The sequence below is a fragment of the Pteropus vampyrus genome, unplaced genomic scaffold (genome assembly GCF_000151845.1).
Source record: "Pteropus vampyrus isolate Shadow unplaced genomic scaffold, Pvam_2.0 Scaffold482, whole genome shotgun sequence".
In the NCBI taxonomy this organism is placed as follows: Eukaryota; Metazoa; Chordata; class Mammalia; order Chiroptera; family Pteropodidae; genus Pteropus; species Pteropus vampyrus.
In genome coordinates this window covers 314261-339441 of record NW_011889263.1, presented here as the reverse complement: position 1 = coordinate 339441, position 25181 = coordinate 314261, and the positions used below count along the sequence as shown (strand labels likewise).

Genomic DNA, 25181 nt, shown 5'->3' with positions numbered 1-25181 from the left:
TATTTAAAATAAAATTTATAATTAAGATTTTAAAAATTAAAAAGCATAAAATAAAGCAGAAAATGTTATGAACAATATTTAAATACATTTAAAATAAAACAAATATTTCGTCATTTTAGATTTTAAATATGTAAATTAAAACATAAAATATGTAGATTGTTTAAAATTGAAGTACTTAAATGTTCTAAATATTCAAAAGATCATTTAAAATAAATGTTAAATAAATTTAACATAAAAATTAAATGCTAAATATTCAAAATTAAAATACCGTTTTAACAAATAAGTGTTAAAATATCATTTTAAATTATACTTGATATCATTTTAAATTATACTTGAAGATGTATAAAAAATATATTACATCCCTCTTCTCCCCACTGCACAGAAGAACTGAGGCAGCAGGGAAACGCTTCGTCCCGCCGCCCCCTTGGGACCTCCCGCACAGGCAGCGTCGTGGCCAGCCCCGCCGGCCCTCAAGGACCCTGCACAGCCAAGATGGCGGCGCCCGTGCGGCAGGCGCGCCCCCTGTTTGGGCTGGCGGCGACTCTGGGCCCAGGCTCCCGGGGCTACCGAGCGCCGCCGCCCCCGCGCCACTCGCCGAGGCCCTGGTGGCCGGACCCGGAAGACCCGCTGACTCCACGCTGGCAGCTGGGTCCGCGCTACGCGGCCAAGCAGTTCGCGCGGCACGGCGCCGCCTCCGGGGTGCCCGTCGGTTCGCTGTGGCCGTCGCAGGAACAGCTGCGCGATCTAGAGGCTGAGGAGCGCGAATGGCACCCGAGCCTGGCGGCCATGCAGGAGTCATTGCGGGTGAAACAGCTGGCTGAGGAGCAAAAGCGTCAGGCCAGGTGCGTGCATGCGGTCGGGCAGGCTCCGGGTTGTGGGCAGCGCCCTCCGTTGCTGGAGGGCCGAGTGGGTGAACTGTACCCCAACGGTGCATACTCCATCGGGCGCTTATGGGAGGGAGCAGTTTACATACTGTAGACTTACATGCATGCTTACATAGCTGCAAAATAGACTTCTGAGTATCAGTTCGTTTAGCAAATCTTTACTGAGCGCCTACTGTGTGCCAGGCCGCCTTGTACCAGGTGCTGGGAACAAAATAGAGGATCATTTCAAATGGCGACAGAGAACCATTAGGAAGATAAAACTTGGTAGTGTGCCGGAGAGCGTCTTTGGTTTAGGACTTAAACTAGATGTTTAAACAAAGACCTGAATGACCAGATGTAGACATGGGGAGATCTTAGGGAGAGTGTTCTGGGTAGAGGGAACAGCTTGGTGCAAAGGCGGAGCTTTGAATGTGAAGCCAAGCTATCAATGACTGGGAAGAGTGGAAAGTGATGGGGTCTGGAATCAAGGGCAGAGGTGGAACGCAGAAACAGGTCTCAAAGATTAGACTTGATAGATGGAGGAAACACACCAGGGGAATCAGGATGGTGCCACCTCCTGGGAGGGGCCAGCCAAAGCAGGCAAGTTCAGGGAGCAGGCCACACATGTTCCTGGTGTTTAACGTCCTTGACCTCACAGCAGCTCCAAATGGGATCACCCTCATTTTATAGATGAAAAAGAAACTTGAGGCCTGGGAAGGTGGAGCCACCAGTCTATTCACTCAGTGAGCAGTGGAGTTGGGAATTCGTAAACCATCTCTCATCTCTGCCCCATCCCAGCTGAATAATCCTGTCGTGTAGCTTTAATTCTTCCAGTTTCATCTTTCTAACCCTTAATATGGGCTGTTAACTGATACCTACAAACTCATAGGATTGGAGGGAAAGGTCCAATTCATTTGCCTTCACTCCTGTGCCTAGAACTGGGCCCGGTGGTACATAGTCGGTGCTCAGTGATGTCTGTGGGATGGAGTGAGCTGCCAGGAATGGCCCAGCACTCAGATGGCTCAATAGACAACCTGGTGAAATATTGGAGTTTGCTCCTGGGGGTTACTGGGGCTTGGCTCTCTCATGCTCAAGGTCATACATGTTAGCTCATCTCTTCTGCCTGTTTCTTCACTTGTCAAGGACTTTTTCTGACATGAAATGGCTAAGATAAGTCTTACCAGCTTCTCATCTCCACAGAGGAGTTGGGAGGCAAGATGTGGGCAAAGACTTCAGGGTGGGATGTGGGTAGACAGGTGCTGCTCTGGCTGGTGTCAATGCCCTCACTGCCCACCCTCCTTTCCCTGCAGGGAGCAGCTCATTGCAGAGTGCATGGCTAAGATGCCACAGATGATTGAGAACTGGCAGCAGCAGCAACAGGAACGCAGGGAGAAGGAGAAGGCAGACAAGGAGCGGCGGGCCCGATTGCAGGCTGAGGCCCAGGAGCGCCTGGGCTACCACGTGGACCCGAGGAGTGCCCGCTTCCAGGAGCTGCTACAGGACCTGGAGAAGCAGCAGCGTAAGCGCCTCAAGGAGGAAAAACAAAGACAGAAGAAGGAGGCACAAGCTGCCACAATAGCCGCTGCTGCAGCCCAGGACCCAGCAGCCTCTGTGCCACCCAGCTCCTGAGCTTTGTTCTTTCTCAATAAAACCTGCTGCCTGACAACTCCACCCCTGGAGAGCTCTGCGTCCTCTCTCAATGTGGCCATCCCTGGGCCCCCACCCTTCCCTGGCTCTGCTCACTCGGGGACTCTAGGCCATGCCAACTAACTGGGGCTTCAGGGGCAGAGAAAGGGGGTATGCAATGGGGAAATAATGGAGGAGCAGATGGCAGACGACAAGGAGGCTTCTGTTTACCAACATTAATCTCTAGTAATTAGCCAATTACCAGGGGAAAAAGTGTAGCCAAAACAGACTGGTGATGATGGTGGGGGGCAGGGAGAAGCAGACCTTCCAAGGCCAAGCTGGAGCTGAGGCCCACTGCCTGGGAATGCGACAGCTTCCAAGGCAGGAGGATACACTGGGAGCCCCAATCTGCAGAAGCTGACAAACCATTCTGCCCCTTGGCATTCCCCTATCACCTGTGCCCAACTAGCCCCCAGAGTCAAGTGAGCTGGAGTGGGAAGCCCCAGCAGGCACAGACCACAGGATGGGCTTTTAAAACTTTATTCACTTCAAAACCTTTATCAGAGACACGGTTCTGTTCTGAGGTGGGGGTGGCCTTAACTTCTAGAACAGCTCTGATGTTACCCCTTCCTTAGGACAAACCTGGCCGCCTCCTCCCCAGTGAAGGGATGCAGGCTGGAAGCCAAGACCAGACTGCAGAGGGGGACTTGGGTCTCTGAGTGCTCGCCCCAGATGGAAAGATTTGGACCACTCCAATGGAGGATCAAAGTTTGGGGCTCTGGCTTCCCGTCACCCTGAAAGAGGGTGGGGGTGGTCTCGGGCTTTGGGGGATGGGGAAGCAAGCAGCCGCCTCTCCATCTGGCTGCAGGGAGCTGGGACAGAGGCCAAGAGGGGCCCATCTGTCACCTCCGGTCCTGCCAGCTCCTTGAAGCAGGCTGGGGTGGGGGATGGGAGGACAGCTGTCTGGCCCAGGTCTTCTCAGGCCAAGATGGGAATGGGGGCCATTTGAGGAGGGTGGAAATTGAGGTGTTTTTTTTCTGTTTTTTTTTTAAGGTTTTTGATTTTTTTCCACTTCTTAAATAAACATGAATATATATATATATTTTTTCTTTTATAAAACTTTTTTGGAGTTGGGGTTAGGGGTGGGGCGGTAGGCAGCCTGGCCTCCCGGCATTACTCGTCATCAAAGTTCTGACTCAGGAGAAAGTTGGCAGCCAAGTTCTCGTTTTTTTCACAGGCGAAGTAGGCCTGAATCACCAGACTCTCTGGGAAGCCCAGGGCCTTCAACTGTGGGAAGATGAGCAGGTATAAGTAGGGTGTGAGAGCCCGCCCTCAGCACCTCAGTAGTTGGGCTGTCCCTCAGCCAGTTCTCTTACCCTTTCTATAGCTTCTTTCTCCTGCGGCGTCACCTGGATGTAGTTCATCTGCGGAGCCTCCTCGCCTATGGCACCCACCTCACCCTCCACATCTGAGATGTCTGCTAGCTCCCCAGGAGGCTCATTCAGCATCTGAATAAACTGCTCCTGGTGCCGGCTGATTTGCTGTGGGAAACGAGAGCAAGGCACAGTGACCCACAGACCTTACTTTTTCATTCACTCAGCAAACGTTTAGAGGGTGCCTATTCTGGCCAAATATCAACTCAGGTAGTAGACACAGACCCTATCTTGGTGAAGCCAATGTTCCAGAGTGGGGAGATGGACCATAAACAACTAAACAAATGGACATTTACAATGTAAATACTGGGCCTGGCATATAGTAGGGCAGATATTGGGCTAAGAAAGACACTTCATGCCAGGAGAGAGGGAAGCTTCCTCCAGGTAGAACAAACAGCAAGTGCAAAGGCCCGGGGATAGGGATGCATCTGGCAAATCACTTAGACAAGATCTGAGTGGCAAAACCAAGTAAACAAGAGACGGACAAAATAGCAGAAAATAAGATCAGAGATGACAGGAACCTTACCTATTTTCTTCTAGTGCCTTCTAGTGAGATGGGATACCACAGTGGTAATAGGTAAATCTGTATACCTTTTAAAAACAATCCCTCTGGATGTTGCCTCTGGGAGTTCTGATACAACTTTCTCAGACTTTTGTGTACATCTGACAATTTTTTTATCAAAGAAAAAAAGTGCTTTTTCAGGACTCTAGCTCCTAATGGAGAATGGAGCAAGGAGGCTGTGAAGAAGTAGAAGCCTGGGCAGTGGCTGCCAAGCAACCAGGTATGAGATCAGGTACCAGCCATGGAGATGGAGTGTAGGGCTGGGCTGACTGAGATGTTCCAGAAATAGAACAGAAATGACATATGATGGATGATGCCAGCAGACCTCCAGGGCCTAGGGCTCAAGCAACCCTAGGCTAGTCCTTGTGGGCCAAAGAGGACTGAGAGGTTTGTTCTGAAACCTTAGATGTCTGTAAAGCACTTTCATGGAGGTGACAAATCAGCCATAAAAGAGCATGGCATCCAGAGGTCTGGGCGTCCAGGGGTCACCACAGACTGAAGGCCCCAGGACAATATGTGGGGAAAACTGGGTATAGAAAAAGTACTTAGCATCTAGAAGAGATGAACAGGAGCCCACAAAGGACCGAGAAGTGGGGAGGAAAGCAATAGACACTGGTTCCCAAACCAGGAGAAACAAGCCTTCACAGAGGACCCAGAGGTCTCCTCACACCCAGGAGCCAGTATCCCTCTGCCTAGAAACCTTCCAAGGCAGGACTGGATCTCGCTGAACATGGTCCCAGAACCAACTGGGGCACAGCGATCCTGGACACTGCCATACAACTCTGTGAACATTTACGAGCCAAGCCACAGTCAGAGTCACAAGACACAGAAGGCAGAACACAGAGATTGGAGGCAGAGGATGCCCCACTGCCCAAGCCTCTAGTGCTTTCTTCCACAAAAGCATTAACAGCACCCATCCCTCAGAGAGGTTGGGAGGATTACATAAAATGGTGTAGGTCATCAGGTCACAGGGAGCAGCAGACGGCTGTCGTTAGTCCCACCTTCCAAGTAGAGTGGAACACCTATGTACGGTGCTGGGCCAGGCTTAGGGGCTATGGCTCTCACAGGGGAGGGGAGGTGGTGTCCATGCTGGCTCCCTCCACCCCCAGGGCCACACCTGCAAAAGCTGTGGATTCTCCTGGCCCAGCTGCTGGAGCAGTGCAGGCAGAAGCGCCGGGTTCTGCTGAATCACCTGCCGCATATTCTGGAACTGGGGTTGGTCCCGCAGAAACTCCAGGGGGTTCTCTCCCGCTGACAGGAGAAAGGCAGGTGGTTAGACCCCAGGCTGGGCTCCCAGAAGCGTGGGGGCTGGGAGGGAGAGGAGTCATGTCTTGACAGCAGAAACCCCACATGCATACCTCCCAACTCACTCACCTGCTTCTGTAGCTGGCTGCTCGGACACCTGGCTCTCCTGGACAGAACCATGTTCTGGCTCGGGGCTCCCAGGAATTCCCTGTCAGGGGTCCTATTTAGTTCTAATGCACAGACCACCCGCTGCCTCCCTCCTGCACACTCAGCTCTGGCAGGAGACAGGTGAGACGTCAGCCCCGCCCTCCACGGGCCCACCTCTCTGCCCATGTCTGGCCTCCTACAAGAAGCCTTTCCTGGCTGGTACCATGACCCAAAGGCTTCGGGGGCAGGGTTTGTCTTCCTGACCACCCATCAGGGTGCTGAAGCCCAGGTATTCCTTGAAAGCCTCCCAAGGAGGCAGCAGCCCCACCTCACCGTGAGCAGATACTCCACGGCTCGGTGGGGGTTGTTGTAGCTGGCTCTCAGGGCGGCCACGACCCGTTCCCGCTCATAGCCCATGGACATGATCTCCGTCAGCATCGTCTCATACTCAGAGCCAGTCACTGTGGAGGGAGCAGCAAGGCCTGGGTCACCAGGGAGAGGAAAGGGCAGCACCCAGGCTCTCCCGAACCCACACAAGGCCCATCTGATGGCTGGGGCACCCAGTCACTTCTGCCCCAGGGACCACCCACCCACCTAGTGTGGAGGCCGCGTCTTCCTCTCGCCCGCTGCTACCTGAAGAAGGAACAGAGCTGCAAATTCAAGAGAGAGAAATCGGACCCTGGCTTCTGGCGGCTTGCCCTCCCCCTGGGTACATGGGGCCACATATGTGGGTGCTGCAATGTGTTGGGAGGACAGGGCCCAAGCTGGGGCTGCTGCTCCCTGCCTTACCCTGACACAGACTCCGGGGATGTCGTGGGGACCGATTCCTCCGATGGGCTCTTGTCTTCTCTGGCGGTAGGTGGGGAATGGGACATGCCTGAAGCAGGGGCTGGCGAGAAGGACGTGGAGGACTCTGGAGCAGCAGTGGGTGAAGCCTCTGGGGGTACTGATGTGCCTGGGCTGGTTTTAGCCTATGACACCCAGAATAAGGGAGCAGGCCTCAGTATCCCTATCAAGCCCCAACATCCAGCCACGTTTTAGCCCCACCCTGTTCACGGCTAATCTCCCCAAGGCACAGAGGCTCTTGCCAGCTCTCTAACTAATCCACATACCCTCCCAACCAGCACACTTCACCCACCTTGGTCACCATGACAACCACAAAATTCTTCTCATCTATGCGATAGTCCCTGATAGGGACATCATCACTCAGGATCTTGCCAGCATAAATGAGTTTCTGTCCAGCCACGGGGAAGGCATCACGTCCCTTCTCAGCTTCTATCTTCTCCTTTAGCACCTTCACCTAGAGAGAGTAGTCATTGCAAAACCCAAAATTCTCATTCACCTCTACCTTGGGGGTGGGGGGAGGGGGAAGGCTGCAAGCCCTGATGACAAAGAAGCCAAGCATGCTAGATTCATATTCAAGCATGCTAAATTTGAGTTCATTTAATCATCCCAACATTCAAAATGAGTATTTACTGAACACTTGTAATGTGTCAGGCAGTGTTTCAGACAAAGACAAAGCAAGACAAAACAAGGAACAAAACATAGACCCTGCTCTCATAAATGACACTCACGTGAAAGAAAAAGAAACAAACTTTAGGTAATGTAAAGTATTATGAAAAATAAGACATGATAAAGAGAAGTAGAAGAGTGTCTCATTCCACACTGCAGATAGCAATCAGCTTTTACTGAGAGCATCTAAATGGATAGAGCCACCTTTAATATATGCGAACCACACCTTTAAAGCCTCACAATAACTGTATGGAATAAATACTAGTAGTCTCATTTCATATTTAAGAAAATAGAGGCACTGAGAAGTTGAGTAACTTCCGCAAAGTCAAACTGTTGAGCAGGTCAAAAGACCTGTTTCCTTTTCAACAAAATGTGGACGTCAATGTCTCTATCATGGGTAGTCATGCAAAAAATTGTCAATAGACAGGTAGGCACTTAATACGTTTGTTAGATCCTAAGTTCTTTTCAGCTAAAAAGATACAATAACATTTAGACCATGGGTTCTAACATAAGGGAGAACCGAGTTTGAATCCTAATTTTGCCATTACTTGCTGTAGGTAACTGTGGCAAAAGTTCCTTAACTCTAGGTTTCCGCATCTGTAAAGTGGGGAGTCAGCCCCTAAATGAGAAACTTATTTTGAAGATTTATTAAGATAACAAAAGTAAAACCCTCAGCGATTAGCAAAGAACAAACGACCAACAAATACGGACCACTGAAACTCAGACCAATTATCATTATCGTCGCTGCCATCATCAGTCGGCATCCCCGGGCCACTACTCCCAGATTTGGCCACCAACGTCCGGAGGAGATGCCTGCAAAGCTGGGAACCCAGGCGCCCCGTCCCAGAGAGCGCGGCCCAGCGGAGCATCTGAGCCTGTGGCTCCCGCACCCCGCGAGGACGCTGACATTGGAGCCGGGGCCTGGCAGGCGCTCCGGGGGTGGGGCTTCGTCCGGGGAACGACCCTTGAGCGCGGTCAGGGACTAGGCCGGGGACCATTGGGGGGAAGGGGTCTCCCGGAATGTCAGACAGGTTGGGAGGGGTGAGCTGGGCCCGAACCGCGCTAACCTCCCAGCTCCTCTCGCCGGGATCCCGGCCTCCCCACCCCCACCCCAGCCCCGGCACCCGTCACTCCCGCCCCCGGGCTCTAGCCTGGCTCGCACCGTCTCGTCAAGCTCCATGCGGATCTTAAAGGTCTGCTGCTGCAGCGTTTTGAGTGTGATGGTGACGGCCATGGCGGGGCCCGAGCGACGCGGCGGCCCCGGGATCCTCACACAACATGCAACTCACGCCGCCGCCATCTTAGCGCCCAGCCGCGCCGCGCGCCGACCGCTTCCGGGGCAGGCGCTGCGCGCGTCCACTCTCAGAACGCGTGACCTGCGCGCCCCCGCGCCCCGCCCCGAAGTCCTTCGTGGGCATGCGCACGAGAACGCCCTCGGGCCAGGCGTGCGCAGAGTAAACTCTGCTCGCAAAAATGGGAGGGTGCTTGTCCCTAAATGCGCACACCCGTCACGTGACTGCCTACAAGTGACGCCATGCCCGTTAGCGGTGACGTCATGCGGCCACAAAATGGCTCCGAAGTACCCCCTTTTACTTTGTTATGAATTTCGTTTCTTTACAACGTTGAACAAAAATTTTCATGTGCTCGTTATAAATACTTGTATTTATTCAACTTTTTTGCACGTTCCAACTGAGTTTTATTCTGGTCCAGCCACTCTGGCAGGAACCCTGTCAGGCCCCGAAAGCAGAAATTACTCAAGACTAGAAAAGATATTTGAAAGGTCACCAACAATAAAAAAAAAATGAAAATTCTAAAAGACACAGTTGACTGTGAAAGCAAGAACAAGGGGCCATGTTGTGGCCTCATTCATTCATTTCTGAGGGAGATGGATTTTTTGGAATGATCCTACAGTTCAAGTTCTTAGGTCTCCCATCTTCGCCACTCCTTCCCTAACCACTTTGTTCGTGCCACTATACCAGTCTGACCCAAAAAGTATTTTAAAATGTTAACTTTAAGGCTTCTCTACATTGACTACAGAATTCTCTCCATACCAAGCCAGGAAGCTTCCCAGAGGGGTGGGGCTGGGCCACAGGCGACATCCAAAGAACAAAGACTTGGGGGTTGCTGGCCAAAGCTGAAGAGGGTGTTTGGGGCGACTAGATGGAGGTTAGGCTGGGCTTATCTCCCAGCTATTGGGTGGAGACCCCTACCCCGCCCAGGATCCTGAACTGACCATTATCTCCCACCAAACCTACTCTTCTCACCATTCCCATCCAAGCACTCACCTAGGCCTGGCACCAGTCACTTGACAACTCAGGCAATGCCCAGCTGTAACAAGGTCCTGCTGCTTCTGCCTTCACTGCATGCCCTGATCCTAGTTTTCACCAGGATAGACCAGTCCACTCGTCTTTCTCCTACAATAAGGTCATCAGCTGCAGATCACCTATTTGACTTCAGTGGCAGTGTTGTGGACCCCAAAAGAGCAGGCCTAGCCCGTTCAAGAGCCCAAAACCACCTCTGCCACCATGTCTGCACCAACTCAACCTTTGCACCCTCCTTTGGGGTTACCTTCCCCTTCAAGAAATTTAAATTCCAACTTAGCCACTTAGACCATTGGTAAGTTATATATCTTATTTCCTTAATTAGGCCAGGAATTAACAGCTTTTACCATTGGCTGTTATTAAAATTTTTAAATTGTGCTATTGGCTCTATGTAGTCTTGCTCCATTATAGGTATAGAGATACATATGTTCCATGTAAAATACAGTATGAATGGTGTCTTAAGGTATGGGTTTAAATCCCTGACCCACCTCTCATAAGTTCTGGACTTGTCTTCCCATCAAACTGAATTGGTAGTAGAACCCAAACTCACCAGTCTAGTGCAAGGACTCAGTAATACATGAGAGTATTTGTTAATGCATTTACTTTCTCTTCGACTGCTTTTTGGGGGTAAATAAAGGCCTCTAACATTATGGGACATTTGACCAACACTTTAAAAAAGCCTTACTCAAGAGACATCCCCTAAGAAAAGGCCACCTTTGGTTCCCTAATGTCTACCTTCCCCCAGAAGAAGACATGAGAAGAAGACACAAAACTTAATTTAATAGAAATTTTGTTTGTAGTTCTTACATTCTCAGTGTGAGCTGAGCTGGAACCCACTGCCCCACCCAGAAGCGGCGCAGTCTTGGAGGCAGGGGAGAAAGGGAGCGGGTGAGGGTTGGGGTGGGTGGACAGAGCTCGGGCCTCATTCTTCTTCAGTGCTGGGAGGCTGGGCACCACCCTCTTCTCCTGCCCCCCCCCCCCAATTTGGGATCCAGCAAGGAGAGTAGATGGAATCTTGGGCCTGGGGCTTCTCCTCGATAGCCCCTATTCCCCCCAGGTTGTAGGGGAACTAAAAGATCTGAGAAGAAAAGGGAACAGAGAAAGACAAAGATGTCAAGAAAGATGAGGGCCAAGGGTGAAGGCTGAAGGAGAGAAATCAGTCAAAACATCAGTTAAAAAAAAAAAAGCGGGGAACAAAAAAAATCCACCCCAAATGTGAACCCGCTTGAAAAAAAGGAAAGTTCTCCAGTCTCATAGAGACATTATTTGGCGCGGCTGGCTCTTCAGCAGGAGCGCTCAGGCCTCAGTCCAGCCCTGGAAGGCTCGGTGTGGCCCCTACAGCTCATCCTTGGCCTGGCCAGCGGCAGCATCTTCCTCCTCTTCCTCTTCCTTATCATCCTCGTCCTCTTCATCTTCATCCTTATCCTCGTCATCGTCCTTGTCTGCCTCTTCCTCCTCCTTACGCTTCTTGTCCTCCTCCTCCTCCTTCAGCCTCTGCTCTTCATCCTGCTTGTCCTTCATTTGCTTTTCTGCTGCCTGCACACAGAGCACACACTCAGGGTCTGGCTTCCACCCAGCAGCCCTACCCGCCCCAGTCCAGGACTGGGAAGACTGGACCCTGGCCCCACCTTTGTGACACCCCACGTCTCGTTGCCAAACTCCTCAGCATACGCCTCGTCGTTGGTGATGAGAAAGTTGTCGAAGATGGTACCAGACTTGACCTGATGGTGGGAGTGGATGGGGGTGGTCAGAGGGGACATCCCATGGCCCTGGCCTTGGGCTTCATAACCACCGTACAACGCCACAGCCTTAACACTGCTGTTAAAAAACGGGCTGTGTTCAAACCCAAGCTCTGCCCTTTCCTGCCTATATGACTTTGGGCTAGTGACTTTCTGCACCTCAGTTTCTTCATTTGTATAACAGAGTCTCACTCCTTGGTTCAAATATTTTCCCAGCACCTACTACTGTCCTAGGCACGAGAGGTATGTCAGTGAAGCCAATTTTCTAATGGGGCCATCTAATCATCTAGGTTGTTGGGGGCGGTTAATGAGTTGATTCGCATAAAAGTTTCTGGGAGCGTGCCTAGCATAGTACATAGAACCTCAAAGAGCGTGCTGTGAGAACTCCAGAGACAGACCAGGAAAATTCTTCAGAAAAAGCACCATTTGGGGGTCAGACCTACCTAGGGTTGAATCCTACCCCTGTCCCTTTCCTCCTGGGTGACCCTGAGCACTTGAGGTCCCCTAGGGATCCTCCTGTTCCCTCCATGTCTCACCTGCCAGAGGTCTAGGCCCAGCACAGCAAAGTTTTCATAGGCATAGATGTTGCTATCAGGAGAATACTCAGGGTTGTCCACCTCTGGGTGGATCCAAGTGCCCTTGTAATCCGGGTTGTCTATCTGCCGGGGTTTCCACTCACCCTGCGAAAGGAGAAGGGAACTAGAGGTGAGCGGAGGTCAGCATGCGCTCCACTGTGCATATCTGCCCTGCTAGAAACCCCAGACCCACCTTGTATTCTGGGTTCTGAATCACTGGTGGTTCCCACTCTCCATCCATCTCTTCATCCCAGTCCTCGGGCTTCTTAGCATCGGGGTCAGGGATGTGCTCAGGCTTGTCCCAGTCCTGAGGATATACCAGAAGATCAGAGGCAGCTCAGCTGTCCACCACCTTTCCATGGTGGAGAGTCCCTGCGCAAGTACCAACCTCAGGTTTGGAGTCTGTGGGGTCATCAATCTTGGCTCGTTCATCCCAGTCTTCGGGCTTTGAAGCATCAGGATCTTTTATCTTCTTGGGTGGCAGAAAGTCCCAGTCGTCCTCCAAAGAGCCTGATTCTACTTGGCTGTTATCAATCTTCACCTCATAGGTGTTATCGGGCCGCACGATCAGTGTGTACAGGTGTGTGAATTCATCATCCTGAAGAGGGAAGAAGGTGAGTGGCCCCGCCCACCAGGATGGCCTCTGAGCCTCCCCAGGCAGCCATTTGTCACCACCCCAGGCACACCTTGCAACGGATGTCCTTATTGATCAGCACGTTCTTGCCCTTGTAGTTGAAGATAACGTGAACCTTCTTGGTGCCAGGGCCACAGATGTCAGGGCCTAGGTGAGAAGCAGATCCAGAGGCTGCCTGTCCACCAATGCCAGGCCCCCCACCACTCTTTATAAAAGGAAGACCTGATTCCTAAACTCAGATCTGTGAAGACTTAAAAGACAGGATTCAGATCTTATCTCTAGGAGGCAGTGAGTGGAGCCTTAAAATAAAATCCATGGTCTAAACTCAGTATCCTCACTTGTAAAATTGAAAATAACATAATAAAACCACACAAATTAACAGCCTCAAACCAACAATAACAATCCAATAAATTGCTATTGATCAGCACGTTGCTCTTTCCCTTCAAAGGAAACCCTGACTATGTGTTTCCTATGCTCTCAATATCACTTTTCATGGATATTAAGGAACCCGAGTGGTCCTCAGCCTGCCTCTAATTGAAAGTCAGCACCAGGGTGGAGCCCCTCACCAAACATGATGTTGTACTCGGAGTCTCCGTGCATATCCGTCTGGTCCAAACCATCTGGAAATAGCTTCACGTATCCACCCCCACAGTCAATGTTCTGCTCGTGTTTCACCGTGAACTGCACCACCAACGTCTGGTCCTTGTTGCTGAACGGCTCGAATCTGGCCGACAGGGCGTAGAAGCGGGCATCCTGGCTTGTCTGCAGCCCTAGCAGGGGATGGTAGTGAGGTCACAGCTGGCCCTAAACCCCCAGGGACCCTAAGGATCAAACATACAGACAACTCCTCCAGCTTCCGCCTGCCCTGCTCCTGGGAATGCCCAGGCTGTGCGGTGACTAGGGCTTCCTCCAGGAAGTCCTCCTGGACCTGATCACCCATCCCAGGCTCTTACCTTTATCTTTGTCCAAGTCACCGTAGAACTTGCCGGCACTGAGAACAAATTTTCCAAAATCCGACTTGTGTTTGGATTCAATCCAGCGGTTAGTCCACCCATCTAGAGGATCAGAGGAGAAGGTCAACGCGGCTATGGTAATTCCAACCAGCAGCACCACCAAACATCTCCAGGAACTGCAGACAAGGAAGGAGATCTCCCCCTTGGGTGCCCCCACCCCAACCTCTAGTTTGACACCTCTAGCGCTTAAAAGATCCGCAGGCGAACCCTAACTTCCGCCGCGGGAGGCCGCTGCGCCCTCCATGTTCCCCAGAGACGCGAAGAGAGAGATCGCCTACGGCTCTAGTCCTCAGAGACCACCGTGTTGGCCCTCAGAGCACCAATTACAAGCGACAACGCAGATAGGAGCTAGGAAGCCGGTCGCAACGTCGGGGGGGGGGCGGGGAAGGGGCTCGAGGTGGGGCCAAGCGTTACCTCCGTCCAGAAACTGTTCCTTGAAGTAGACGACGGGTTCGGCGGCAGCCAGGCCAAGAAGGCCGAGCAGCAGCGGTACGGGTAGCAGCATGGCGGGCCGAGGGGGCGGCGGCGCGCGGGCCCTTTAAGAAGATCCTCAGACAGCAGCTCTGCAGCAGGGACGGACGCTGTCCCTGGCCGCTTGATTTTATACCCTACCGCCCCCTCAAACCAACCCGGCCCTGCCTCTTGGCCCACCCCTCACGGCTTTTCATTGGTTAATGGCTACGGCCTTGCCTTTCCATTGGACTCTTGTCAGCTTAGCATGTTAGGCTGTGCCTCGGAACGCTAGGTTCCCAGATGGCCGATTTCTATTGGCCGCACCGCTAGCCAATGAAGGTCGACCACGCGTTGTGGGGGACGCCCACCGGTGGGGTAGGGGCCTCGAGCCCTTCAGACCAAGTCATGTGACCAGGCCCGGGCCCAACCCCGCCCTCGCCCGCGCGCGTATCTCCGGATTTGGGCGTTTAAAGAACCAGCGCGAGCGCAGGTGTCACCGCACATTACTGGGACCTGGCTCCAACCTCACCAGCTCCCATCCCCTCTGCGGGAAGGGGTGGGCAAGGTTTAACCAGCCTTTTTCTACCCTGCATTTGTGGATCTCTCACTACGACGCGCTGTCTGTCTCTGTCTTTCCCCTCCACCCCAAACCCCCTAGGATAAGGCAGAAGTCACCAGAGCCTACCTGGGGCCATGGGCTTCCTCACCCCAGCGTCTCTGGCCATGCCGGCGGGTGGGGAGAGGAGAGAGTGCCAGCTTTCTCTTCGGTGCGGCCCCTAGTACCTGACAACCTAGAGGATTAGCCTCTCTGAAGTCACAGGAGCTCCTGAGAGGCCAGGAGAAGAGACCCAGGGCAGCTGCTGCCCAGCAGAAATGCTTTCAAAGTTTTTAAGGATGTCCCGGGACAGAGGAAAGGAAGCCCAGAAGGCTCGAAGATGTGAAATGTAAGCTGTGACTCCCAGGGCGGGTCGGGTTGTTCCCTAGTTGCTGCTTCTCCTTTACCCCACCCCGCCCCCCACCCCCAGCCAGTAAATGAAAGGGGTCTGTGCCCTGTGGTCTCCCACAAACGGCCTGACTTTTGCAATTAAACGGCTAAAGACAAAGGGCAGGGGGTTCCGTTAGGGAGGGGAAAAAAAAGACAGGTGGTGGGGAAGATAAGGTCTAAAGGAGAGGGTCAGGACCCCTGAGTCTAGCGTCTTCTGAAGCCAGAGCCACGTGACTGAGTGTGCGACACCAGTTCCCGGCCTCCAGTCTGCAGGAAAGAGGAAAGAAGGATGGGGCTTTCCCAAACTCTGAGCAAACAAGCCTTGGACATGGAAATGTGGGAGTGGACTGCAGAAGTGGGGGAGGTGGGGAGTCTTGGCAAAAAGATAGGGAGGAGTTGCTTCCCCACTAGTGGTGGGAACTCAGAAAAGGGAGGTGTGAGAAGTCTTGGAGAAGTTGGGATTCTGCCCCTCTCCCCAGGTGGTATCGGATATGGCCCAACCTGGTTCCCCTTAGGAAGAGCCCCATGTCTGGAGTGATCACTCCAGGCATGCTACTGATCCTCCTGCATTCCCTCCCTTTCACCAAGTGTCATGGACACAGGGGTTTGGTGCTTTCTGCCTGAGAGTAGGCACTGTGCTTGACTTGTTCACTTCACCATCCCCCAGTGTCACCTGCAGCACAGGCTTAAAATCTACTTGATCTATGATGGAAAGATTCTTGAGGAAATCAAAAAAAATGGGGAAAGTGCTTTGAAGGAAAGAAGAGATTTTGAGGAATGCATTCTGACTATTTTAAATGAGGACTTCACCATAGGATCAGGATTGGGGGATATTTGTAACTCCATTTTCTAGGCTTAAATAACAATTGCGATGGTTAAATGAGTAGTAAATGTATACTGCTTAGAATAATGCCTGACACCAATCCCTGGGTTCTCCATCCAGGTGAGGAAACAAAGCACAGAAAGATTAAGAGATTTGGCTGAGTGACATAAATGGCAGATCAGGGATTAGAATGCATTCATGCTGTCTAATATAGTCTCCACTGGCCACATGCTACTACTGACCATTTTTAATGTGGCTGGTCTGCACCAAAGTGTGCTGTAAGTGTAAAATACACATCAGATTTTCAAGACTTAATATGAAAAAAGAATGTAAAATATTTCATTAGTAATTTCATATTGTTTGATAAATTGACATGTCAGGTTTACTAAGTTTTTCAAATTAATTTTACCCATTTTGTTTTTGATATTGGTACTAAGAAATTCAGAGTTACATTTGTGTCTCATATATCTATAGGCCAACGTTGATTTAAATCATGCATTATTGACCTGACATTGACCTTCTCAGAGCATGGAGTGGGTGGTCCGGTGGGATCTTGGGTATTTACAATTTCTGATTCCATTTCCACAAGCTTCTTGTAGAACCATGAGCAAATCATATCACCCTCTGAGCCTCAGTTTTCACATCTGTGAAATGGAGATTACATCATAAAGTTCTGGGGAAAATGAAGTAACACTCCTGAAGCACTTAACAGTGGGCTGGGCACACAGGTGGATGTCCATACAGATTAACTGCTACTTGGACTATATTAATAGGTGAGGCCTTCTCCCCTCTATAAATGGGGATGGTCCCTACCCAGTGCCCCTTTGAAAATTTAAAAGTAGTTGACACCAGCAGAATGACTATCTCTGGAGCCCACCACCCACAGCCCTTCCACGGGGTAAGAGAGAATCCCAGAAGGATTAAGGTCTCCAAAAGCCCAAAGACGGTGAAAGCCCAACGTCACACAGCCCGCTGCAGGTGGGACTGAATGAAACTTAACGCTCTGATTCTGTCTGCCCTTGAGGTCATCAATTTGACCTCTCTGGTCAAACAGACACCAGTAGTCCAACTAATGCGGAGACAAGGACTGAATACCTCCCACCCTTTGATGTTCAATTGACACACTCAAGATGGCGACGCCCTGAGCTCTGAAACACAGTCCGCCACATTCGAGATGGCGGAACACGCTTCTGCGCCGGTTCCGGTTCCGGTGATTCCGGTGATTCCGGCCCTGGCCGGGACACGCGGAGCGTGCTGGTAGTAATCATGGCGGACGGTCCGGTGGCGGAGGTGCTATTGCGACGGCTGGAGGCGGCCGATGGCGGCCTGGACAGCGCGGAGCTGGCGGCCGAACTGGGCTTGGAGCACCAGGCTGTGGTGGGCGCGGTGAAGAGCCTGCAGGCACTGGGCGAGGTGAGTCGCCTGTGATGCCAGGACACCTGGCTTTGGCACCTGCAGTTCCCTTGGCAGGAGGGCCCTCCCTCCAGACCAGACTCCCTCAGGCCCGGTTAGGGGTAATTGTATATATTCAGCTCCGAGTGCGCAGGCAGGAAGTCAGGAACCAGTGAGGGCCTGGGCTCACAGACATTCCTCACGCAGGAAACGGTCAACGTTGGGGGGATTACAGTGGTGGACAAGGAAGACAAGGTTGCTGCTCTCACGGAGATTGCGATCTCGTAGGAGAGATATTCGAGTGAGCAGAGTGATGGAGGCACAGGGAACCCAGAGGTGACAGCTGACCCAGCCTTGGAGATCAGGTTGGCGCTAAGTCAGGTCTTTGCATTGAGGAGGAAAGCCATGACACTTCAGGGATCAGTTTGGTGGTGGGGGACAGGTGATGAGAGAGACTACAGAGCCAGCCTTCACAAGGCCTTATAGGTTTCTCACAGGGGTACTGGGGAACCGTGGCAGGAGCTGGAGCTAGTCAGAGGTGTGTGCTGCTTACATCACTCTTGGGAAGCACTGGCAAAGGGAGGATTGGATGCAACAGGACAAGGGCAGAGGCTGGCACATCCCCAGACTAGAGGGCATGGTATCTGGCTGTAGGGAGGCCGCTGGAATAGAGAGGTGATTCAGGAGAGGGAATGAAATGAGATTCATGGCAAGGTAAGGGAAGCACAGATGAAGCCCAACCTTCCGACTTGGATAAGTGAAGATGATAGAGCCACAGGAGGAGGATACTGAGGGGCCCGTGGGCCACCTAGAATCTGGATCTCAGAAAACAGATCGAGGCCGATCATTCATCAAACTCATGTTCTATGCCTCTCTCTGGTCTCAGCTTTGTCATCTAATCCTTGCCATAATCCTAGGATGGTGGCAGTGTTATTATCCCCATTTTGCAGATGTGACCACTCTGCAGTGTCACTGGAAGGGACAGGCAAACCTGGATTTGAAATTAGGCGTTCATGGACAACAGCAACAAAAGAAATTAGGTACTCAGGCTGCAGAGACCAAGGTCATCAGTGTGGGGAAAAGGGATTGAAGCTGTGGTGTGTGGGGTGACAGTATCTTGATTGATGTGAAATTGACATTTGTGTAGTTCACAGAGAATTAAATAATGGCGACTTCATATGGTTCAGTCCAATGACAATGATTGTAATAATGACAACAATGATAGTAGTAATAGAATGTATGCAGCCTTTGCTGCGTGCTAAGCATCCTACATCCTTTCTGTGTATGAATTAAATTACTTCTCAAAACAATCCTCTGAAATAGAGCCCACCACACCCTACTCTTGTAGATAAGAAAACTTGTTCAGGGAGGTTAAGCACCTTTCTCAATTTCACAGGGCAAATGAAGAGCAGAGCTGGGAATTAGATTGAATGGGGAACTAGGACCTGTGGGCCCCACCCAGCCTTGCCCCTGTCTGTGACCTGAACCCATCCTCATCCTGGAGCCTCAGGTTTCCACGTGTAATGTGGACCCCCTGGGCCCTCCTCTGACACTTTGGGCACTGAGATACAAACGCATAAACGTGGAGACAGTTGATTCACTTGAGACCTTAAAAGTCTTCCTCAAGTTCAAAAAATCTTTCTCAGGTACAAAAGTGTTAGAAAGAATTTGTTTTCCGACAGGTAACACCTCTAGTACTTTACTTCACCCCGGGAGTTATGAACCATATTTATTATTATCCCTGTGTCACAAAAGAGAAGCTAAGGCTCAGCAAGAGGACATCACTCTGAGAAATGGTACAGCCAGGATATGAAACCAGCTTCAGGGCCTGTGCTTCGACCTCCGCCGCAGTGCCACGGCAAGGGCTTGCCCGACTCTGAACCCTGTCCTTGCCACCTGTGTCCCCTTTTCTCTGCAGATCATCGAAGCTGAACTGCGCTCCACCAAGCGCTGGGAGCTTACTGCCGAGGGCAAGGAGATTGACCGGGAGGGCAGCCACGAGGCCCGGGTGTTTCACAGTGTTCCCCCGGAGGGCCTGGCCCAGAGCGAGCTCATGGTAGGGGTTGGGTGGGGGTCAGGACCTGGGGAGGCGATGGGATGAAGGCAGCCCTCATGTCCTCCTCACTGCAGACTTGCTTCCTCAGAGACTGCCCAGTGGCAAGGTGGGCTTTAGCAAGGCCATGTCCAACAAGTGGATCCGCGTGGACAAGAGCACTGTCGACGGGCCCCGGGTGTTCCGAGTGGTGAGTCCCTGTGGGCAGGCAGGTGAGTGGATTGGTGAGCTCCTGGCCCTCATGGCCCCTCATGCCCATCATCACTGCAGGTGGACAGTGTGGAGGATGAGGTGCAGCGGCGACTCCAGCTGGTCCGGGGTGGACAGGCCGAGAAGCTGGGTGAGAAGGAAAGGAGTGAGCTTAAGAAGAGGAAACTGTTGACTGAAGTGTGAGTGGCTACCGCCTTGAGGCTCAGACCGATGTCACTCGCGTGGCCCTAGTGTAGGGAGAGGGAAGGGAGAACCACTCTGCTCTCATTGGGCCCTAGTGCTGTCAGTCTCCTCCTAGCCCCGCTTCACACTGGTTGTCAGGCACACAGGCCTGGCTCATGCCATCTCAGGGCCTTGGCACATACTGTGCCTTCTGCCAAGAATGATCTTCCTGCTGATCTTCAAAGCAGGGCCCGGCGTCCAATCTCTGCTCATGTATTATCTTACAGGGGTCACCTTTTCTCCTTCTGAGTTCCACAAAAACTGCTTATTCCTAGTTTCTGTCTCTTGTTTCCTGTTTATTACTTTTACAGTCCTAAGCACTGTCTAAAATCGATTGAATGCTGGGACCTGGACAGGCTAGGCTGACACCACCTTCGAACAGACACAAAGTGGGCGCAGGCTGCCTCATCAAATCAAAGTCCCGATTCTGCCATTTACTAACTCTGTGACCATGGCCAAATCACTTGATCTTTCCAGGCCTCAGTTTTTTCATCTGTAAGATGTCCCCTTTTTATAAGATTGTGGGGCAATTTCAGCAGATCAGAGCCTGATGCAGAATAACTTTATTTACCCAAACTTTACTTATTGTTATCATTTCTAGCTATATGCTCAGTACCTTGAACAGTAGGCTCTCAATAAGTGTTAAATGAATAAGTGAATGAACACAGGACATAGGTGGGGGCCAAATAAAAATATTTTGGGTGACAATAAGTGTCAGGAAGAAAATAAAGTAGGCTGACTTGGCGGGTGGCGTTGGGGTCAGCATCAGATGAGAGATCAAAGGAAGCCCTTAGAGGACGTGACAGTGGTGTTCCCTCCCCTCCCCTGGCTGCAGAACTCTGAAGACCTACTGGATAAGTAAAGGCAGTGCCTTCAGTACCAGCATCTCCAAGCAGGAGGCGGAGCTGAGCCCAGAGATGATCTCCAGGTAGGGGTGGCTCGAAGGTTGGGTGGGCGTGGGGTGGGGGTATGTAGTCTTACCAGACCCATGTACCCTTCATCCCCATCCACAGCGGCTCCTGGCGGGATCGGCCCTTCAAGCCCTACAATTTCTTGGCCCATGGCGTCCTCCCTGACAGTGGCCACCTGCACCCCTTGCTCAAGGTCCGCACGCAGTTCAGGCAGATCTTCCTGGAGATGGGGTGAGCATGGGGCCGGGGGTGGAACAGGGCCGGTCGCTGGGCACAGGCAGGGCAGTCAAGCCACATCTTCCACCAGGTTCACCGAGATGCCAACTGACAACTACATCGAGAGCTCCTTCTGGAACTTCGATGCGCTCTTCCAGCCCCAGCAGCACCCAGCGCGCGACCAGCATGACACCTTCTTCCTGAGAGGTCAGTGGGACCTGCTTTGCTATCAGAAGTGTCCGGCCTGGACAGAACCTTTCAGGTGTACCATTTTACAGAATAAACACCATCCTCCTCAGCATGGCCAACACGTCAACCAGTCACGTCATGTGAGCCGGTCACATCAACCTCTATGATCTCCTTCCACCTGCCCTCCTGCCCACCTCAGGGCCTTTGCCTATGTTATGCCTTCTGCTGAGAACTATATTCTCTCAGATCTTCATGGCAAGCTCTGACATCAAATGTCCATTCATGTGTCACCTCAGAGGGGCCACCCTGACATACCTTTGTCCCCCTGAAATCTAAAGCAGCTCACCCTTAGTCTTCAACCTTGGTTCCTGTTTATTCTTTTCTTTCACAGTCCTTGGTACTGTCTGAAATTGAATGACTCCACAATGGTGGTTGTCTCCCCCACCAGGAGGAGGGCAGGTGAGGCCGTTAGGTGCTTATTACCTGGCCAAGAGCAACAGCAGCATTGCCATTGTCGTTGCACCCAGAATTAGTAAGCACTCACTACGCCCTAATCACTGTTCTAATCTTCCTGTTTAACTATAAGAAGTAGCACTGTTGGCCCCTTTACACACGAGGAAACTGAGACTCAGGGAGGGAACACTTGTCCAGGATCACACAGCTTGGAAGTGCTGGAGCCTGGATTTGATGTCAGGCTTTTTGGGGCACCAAAATTGCATCTCTGGAAGGGAATCTTAAGAATTTACATATTTGCACAACAAATGGTCCCTGAGCCCCTCCTGTTTGCTGAGGTCTCTTAAACACCTGGGTGACAGCCATGAACAAGACAGAAGTCCTTGCCCTGGTGAGACCCGGTGGGGGAGACGTGTATTAAATCCTGAGTAAGCTGTAAGAGCAGTAACGTAAGATGGCAGTAAATGCAGTGGGGGAAACTGGCATTGGGAAGAGGGGCCGTCAATTTAAAATAGTCGGCTTAAGCAAAGACCAAAGGAGGTGGGGGAGGGGGCCAGGTTTGGGAAAGGGAATGGCCAGTGCAAAGTTCCTGAGCTTAGGACATGCGTGGTGTGCTCACATCAGCTGAGAGGCCCGTGACTGGAAGGAGTGATGAGTTAGGAGTGGGAGAGGCAAGGGTAGGGAGGTGACTGGATGTCACTGAGGGGACTTTGGCTTTTTCTCCCAGCGATATGAGAGCTATGGACAGTTCTAGGCAGAGAGGAATGTGACTGACTCAAGTGTTTACCAGGTGCCCTGTGGCTGCAGTGGCGGGGAGGGCAGGAGCTGCACCTGTCACTGTCTGTTTGCTCTGTAGTAGCTGTTTGAGAAATGCTCCTTGACTGACCAGATGATGCTCTGTCCTGATCAGATCCCGCCGAGGCCCTGCAGCTCCCCATGGACTACGTCCATCGAGTCAAACGGACCCACTCCCAGGGTGGCTATGGCTCGCAGGGGTGAGGCAGGACCACCCTGAGGTGTTGGGAAGGAGGTTGGGACCCCAAGGGCATCAGCACAGACTTCTGGATTTTCTCCTGAAGGTACAAGTACAATTGGAAGCTGGATGAGGCCCGGAAAAATATACTTCGCACACATACCACGGCGGCCAGCGCCCGTGCCCTCTACCGCCTGGCTCAAAAGGTGTGGCTGGGCCTGGGCAGTGCAGGGGACAGGAAGGGGCTGGCATACTGACCTTCTGACCCATGCCCTGGCCTTGCCTGCCTATCACCTGCAGAAGCCCTTCACGCCAGCCAAATATTTCTCCATTGACCGAGTGTTTCGGAATGAGACCCTGGATGCCACACACTTAGCCGAGTTCCACCAAATTGAGGGTGTTGTGGCTGACCATGGCCTCACCCTGGGCCACCTCATGGGCGTCTTGCGGGAGTTCTTCACCAAGCTGGGTGAGCATGCAGGTCAGGGCAGGCAGTGTTGGTGGGGCCTCAGCAGGATGCCTGGGTCACCAGCCTTGTCCTCCACCCAGGTATCACCCAGTTACGCTTCAAGCCAGCCTACAACCCCTACACCGAGCCCAGCATGGAGGTGTTCAGCTACCACCAAGGTCAGAATGGGACCCGTTACTGGGGCAAGGAAGGAGATATCAGGCTGTCCTCTCTCAGCCTGGGTCCCCTCACTGCGAAGCCCACACCCCACCTCCCGAGCTCACTGCTGAGCCCGACATCACTTACACAAGCTATCCCATTCTTCTGCCCCCACAGGCTTGAAGAAGTGGGTAGAGGTCGGGAACTCTGGGCTCTTCCGCCCTGAGATGCTGCTGCCCATGGGACTCCCTGAGAACGTGTCAGTTATAGCCTGGGGCCTCTCCCTGGAGCGGTGAGTGCCCAAACCACTTAGGATGTCTGGCCGCCTTGCTCAGGCAACTTGCCAGTCAACAGACCTTCAGCACCATCCATTCATTCATTCACTGACAGACTTTAGTGAGCACCTAGTGTGTGCTCTGTCTTATGCTGTGAATAAACAGCACACATCCCTGCCTCCGTGAAGTTCGGGTCCTAGTGAATTGATAAGAACGATAAGTAAATTCAACAAATAGTGCCTAGAGCGTGTCTGAGAGCAGTAACTACTATAGAGAAAACACAGTAAGGAGAGCTAAGGAGAGGAAGTTGTCAGGAAGGATCTCAGCATCTGAGCAAAGACTGGAGCTGGATGAAGGGGTAAGCCGGGAAGAGACCTGGAGAAGAGCATTCCAGGCAGAGGGAACTGCTAGTGCAAAGGCCCTGAGGCTGGAGTGTGCCTACTGTGTTTGGAGAACAGTGAGGAGGCCATTGTGGCTGGAAGGAGGGGTGAGTGAGGGGTGTGAGAGGGAGGAGATGAGGGTGGGGAAGTGATAGAGCAGATCATACAGTGCCTTGTGGCCTCTGGGAGGGCTTGGACTTATACTCTAAGGAAGGTAGGAGCCTTTAGAGAGATTCTGATTAGAGTAGGACCTGACGTAGTGTTAAACTGTATCTCTTCTCTCTCAAGCCCCACAATGATCAAATACGGCATCAACAATATCCGGGAGCTGGTGGGCCACAAGGTGAATCTGCAGATGGTGTATGACAGCCCCTTGTGCCGCCTGGATGCTGAACAGGGATCCCTGCAGGCACAGGAGACCACATGACATGGGCCACCCTGGACAGGCCACCTTCCCTGAGCCCCCGCTTCCAAGCCCGTTAACATCTCTGGCTAGTGACCCCCTTTTATTTATGATGCCTCTGTGAGGCCACCCCCACCTCCCCACAGCCCCTGGTATCTCCTCTTCCCCACCCGCCCCAGGGTCATGGGCAGGGGAGGAGGTAATACGTTCATTTTGATGTCCATCTTTGAGGGTGGGCCCTGGGGAGTCCTGCAGGCAGCTGCTGGCTAATAAAATGGGCAGTTGCACTCATCTGGTGCCTTTTCCTTCGGGGTGGAGGAGTTCTGTTGGGTCCCCTCAGCTCATAGTGCTGCTTGATGGAAAACCTGGATGCTAGTGTGAGGGGTGGTGGGTTGAGGATCTTGGGTCCTCGGGTCTTCCTGGCCAGCCTCAGCCAAATACCCCCTGGGGAAGATGAGCTCTACTAAGCATTTACTGATTACCTGCTGGTGCCAGGCCCTCTCCTAGGGGAATGAAACAGAACCCCTACCCCTACAGGAGGGATATTTGGGAGTTTTTAAAAGCTGTATGCCCCCCTGCCCTTAAAAGACTTTTAGACCAATTTTAGGTTCACAGAAAAATTGAGTGGAAGGTACAGAGAGTTTCTGTATACTCCCTGCCCCAACCCTCGAACAGCCTTCCCCACTATCAACATTCCCACTGGAGTAGTGCCTTTGTTAAAACTAATGAACTTACATTGACATATCATTACCTGGGGTTCATAGTTGATGGTTCACTCTGTGTGTTGTACATTCTATGGGTTTGGACAAATGGATGGTGACATGTATTCATCATTATGGTATCATACAGAGTATTTTCACTACCCTGAAAGGCATCTGTGCTCCAGCTGTTCATCCCTCCACCCCACACCCCGGAAAGTTTCTCTTTAAAAAAAATTCTCATAAGGATTTCAAATGAGCCCAGAAT

The 25181-nt window shown here is 51.9% G+C and overlaps 4 protein-coding genes across 4 annotated transcripts; 2 read left to right on the top strand and 2 right to left on the bottom strand.

The window, feature by feature from the left end:
- Nucleotides 1–459: 459 nt before the first annotated feature.
- Nucleotides 460–2534, top strand: GADD45GIP1 (GADD45G interacting protein 1). Its single transcript, XM_011382542.2, has 2 exons — nt 460–842; nt 2174–2534. Exons 1-2 carry the CDS (start codon nt 493–495, stop codon nt 2490–2492), a joined length of 669 nt encoding a protein of 222 aa, XP_011380844.1. The 5' UTR covers nt 460–492; the 3' UTR covers nt 2493–2534.
- Nucleotides 2535–3013: 479 nt separating this feature from the next.
- Nucleotides 3014–8729, bottom strand: RAD23A (RAD23 homolog A, nucleotide excision repair protein). The gene is made up of 9 exons (XM_011382541.2): nt 8551–8729; nt 7015–7176; nt 6666–6847; nt 6471–6526; nt 6210–6337; nt 5859–5937; nt 5602–5735; nt 3866–4030; nt 3014–3776 (listed from the first exon to the last, which is right to left on the bottom strand). The coding sequence occupies exons 1-9, from the start codon at nt 8620–8622 to the stop codon at nt 3663–3665; spliced, it is 1092 nt and encodes a 363-aa protein (XP_011380843.1). The 5' UTR covers nt 8623–8729; the 3' UTR covers nt 3014–3662.
- Nucleotides 8730–10470: 1741 nt separating this feature from the next.
- On the bottom strand, nt 10471–14262 carry CALR (calreticulin). Its single transcript, XM_011382540.2, has 9 exons — nt 14085–14262; nt 13611–13712; nt 13224–13427; nt 12710–12804; nt 12412–12621; nt 12217–12330; nt 11985–12128; nt 11338–11430; nt 10471–11245 (listed from the first exon to the last, which is right to left on the bottom strand). The coding sequence occupies exons 1-9, from the start codon at nt 14173–14175 to the stop codon at nt 11045–11047; spliced, it is 1254 nt and encodes a 417-aa protein (XP_011380842.1). The 5' UTR covers nt 14176–14262; the 3' UTR covers nt 10471–11044.
- A 2862-nt stretch (nt 14263–17124) lies between these two features.
- On the top strand, nt 17125–24506 carry FARSA (phenylalanyl-tRNA synthetase alpha subunit). Its single transcript, XM_011382539.2, has 13 exons — nt 17125–17344; nt 19242–19379; nt 19468–19566; nt 19647–19765; nt 20644–20736; nt 20822–20950; nt 21027–21142; nt 22488–22572; nt 22657–22756; nt 22851–23019; nt 23100–23177; nt 23335–23449; nt 24101–24506. The coding sequence occupies exons 1-13, from the start codon at nt 17198–17200 to the stop codon at nt 24237–24239; spliced, it is 1527 nt and encodes a 508-aa protein (XP_011380841.1). The 5' UTR covers nt 17125–17197; the 3' UTR covers nt 24240–24506.
- Nucleotides 24507–25181: the final 675 nt, after the last annotated feature.